This window comes from Erinaceus europaeus, chromosome 12 (genome assembly GCF_950295315.1).
Source record: "Erinaceus europaeus chromosome 12, mEriEur2.1, whole genome shotgun sequence".
Classification (NCBI taxonomy): Eukaryota; Metazoa; Chordata; class Mammalia; order Eulipotyphla; family Erinaceidae; genus Erinaceus; species Erinaceus europaeus.
The window spans coordinates 46248523-46250712 of record NC_080173.1 but is presented as its reverse complement, the minus strand read 5'-3'; the positions used below and the strand labels follow the sequence as shown (position 1 = coordinate 46250712).

The following is a 2190-nucleotide window of genomic DNA, read 5'->3' as shown; positions in this document are numbered from 1 at the left end:
TGCAGGTGGCGCAAAGTGCAAGGACCGGTGTAAGGATCCCAGTTCAAGCCCCTGGCTCCCACCTGCAGAGGAGTATCTTCACAAGTAGTGAAGCAGGTCTGCAGATGTCTGTCTTTCTCTCCCCCTCTCAGTCTTTCCCTCTCCTCTCCATTTCTCTGTCCTATCCAAAAACAACATCAATAACTACAACAATAAAAACAAGGGCAACAAAAAGAATAAATAAATATTTTAAAAAAGAAAAAACCCAAGTGGCTATTCTCATTGTGATAATGATGTATATGTAGGTGGTATTGGAAAACACCTTTTAAAGTTTCTGCTATTTCAAAGCCATCTTCCCTCACTTGAAAAGTTTAGGAGCACCCTGGGACTATAAGTTCCTTTTATAAATAGAATTTATGCTCCTGACCCCAAGGATAAAGGAGACTATATAGCCCATAGCTGCCTCTTAAACTAAGCATGGAATAATCAACAACAGGATTTCTGAAAGAGTTAACCACAGTTGACTTTTTTTTTTTTTTTTTTTTACCATACCACTGCTCAGCTCTGGTTTATGGTGCTACGGGGGATTGAACCTGGGACTATCTACCCCCATCCACCACAGTTGATTTTAATTTGAGCCCTTTCTCAAGTAGAGGCAACTGATTTCTGTTCCTGATGTTGGTCCCTGTGTCCCACAACACCCAAGGTTATGGACCTTGTTATTTATAAGCAGTGTACTGTGGCAAGTAACCTTTCCTCTACACACCTCCCAAAAAGGCTCTGATACCATCTCCTCAGAAGTAAATGTGTTAGTAAATGGCGGCCATCTCAAGTGTGGACAGGCATACGTATTGGTCACCAGCAGCAAATCCTCCCACAAGTCGGGGCTTGCCATGTACCTGACCCAGAAGCTGGATGATGGAGGCGTGATCCTAGATCACTGTTGACAAGAGGCTGAGTGTTCTGTTGTAAAACGCTTAAATTGGTCCTATTTGGTCTTTAGTATCTTCATCTTTTTAGTGCATAATTGTCATTCAGCTTGTATAGTGCTCCAGGACTGACTAAAGATGGACAAAGTGTATCACTTTCCGGAAAACTAAGTGGACTACTGATGGTTTTATGTATTAAATTGCCAACTGCACTTTGTGTCTGCACTATTATGTGTAGTGCATTTTAACTTAATTTTTTCAATGTTATTTAAAATGTATTATTGATAATTATAGTCTTCCTTTTGTGTGAAGCAGGATAATTGTAAAATGTGGAAATGATATATCTGTGGTTGCCAATAAAAGTGAAGTATTTTGTGTAGCATCTTTTCAAAGACCTTAGAGGCCCTTAGCTTTGGTTTATCGGTCTCTGGGCGTTCTTAGCCCATCTGACCCAGATCCGTAATTTCTTGAATGATGTCTGGCTTCTGGCCTTTTTGCCTCTTTGCCTTCTGCTTTAATCAATCAGTTCAGCTTTTGTGGCAGTTCCTCCCCCAACCCTTTCAGAAAAATCCCTTAGCATTCTCATCCCATTTCACTGAGACCTACAGTTCCATCCCCACAGCAGATCTCAGCACATGTGCCACTTTGGGAACTGGCATTTGTAACTTCATCTGGATATCATTTAGGGTGTATTATGAGTGGTATAGTCCTAGATTTCCCCAGCATTGTGTTTTTCTGATATTCTTAACAAAAACTTAACTTTGTATTTAGATTCTGTGCTTGTATTATGGGAAGCATTCTGGTGTCATCCTAATTTTAAATCACTACATAAAAGGTAGAACAAGGGCAGGAGTAGATAGCATAGTGGTTATGCAAAGAGACTTTAATGCCTGAGGCTCCAAAGTCCCAGGTTCAATCCCTTGCACCACCGTAAATCAGAGTTGAGCAGTGCTCTGGTTAAAAAAAAAAGTAGGACAAACTTATCTTCATTTTATGCTTAAAGAAACTGAATTGTAGAGCTTAAATTTATTTTGTCTACGTTAACAGTGATAGAGTTAATATTTATTTTCCCTTTTGTTGCCCCAGTAATCACCCTGGAGGCAGAAAAAAAAAATCTTTTTACATACTATACTATCTCTCTGGTTATTTTTTTTTAAGATTTAAAAAAAATATTGCCTTTTGTTGCTCTTGTTTTATTGCACTTATTATTATTGATGTCTTTGTTGTTGGATAGGGCAAGAGAACTTGAGAGAGGAGGGGAAAACGGGGAGAACACCTGCAG

General features: G+C 39.4%; 1 protein-coding gene across 1 annotated transcript in view; it reads left to right on the top strand.

Moving 5' to 3' along the window:
* Window positions 1-926, top strand: part of RUNDC1 (RUN domain containing 1) — a 16222-nt gene extending 15296 nt beyond the window's left edge. The window contains 1 exon segment of the mRNA XM_007536831.3: window positions 822-926. Coding sequence (XP_007536893.2) covers window positions 822-926 — 105 coding nt within the window.
* The last annotated feature ends 1264 nt before the right edge of the window (window positions 927-2190 follow it).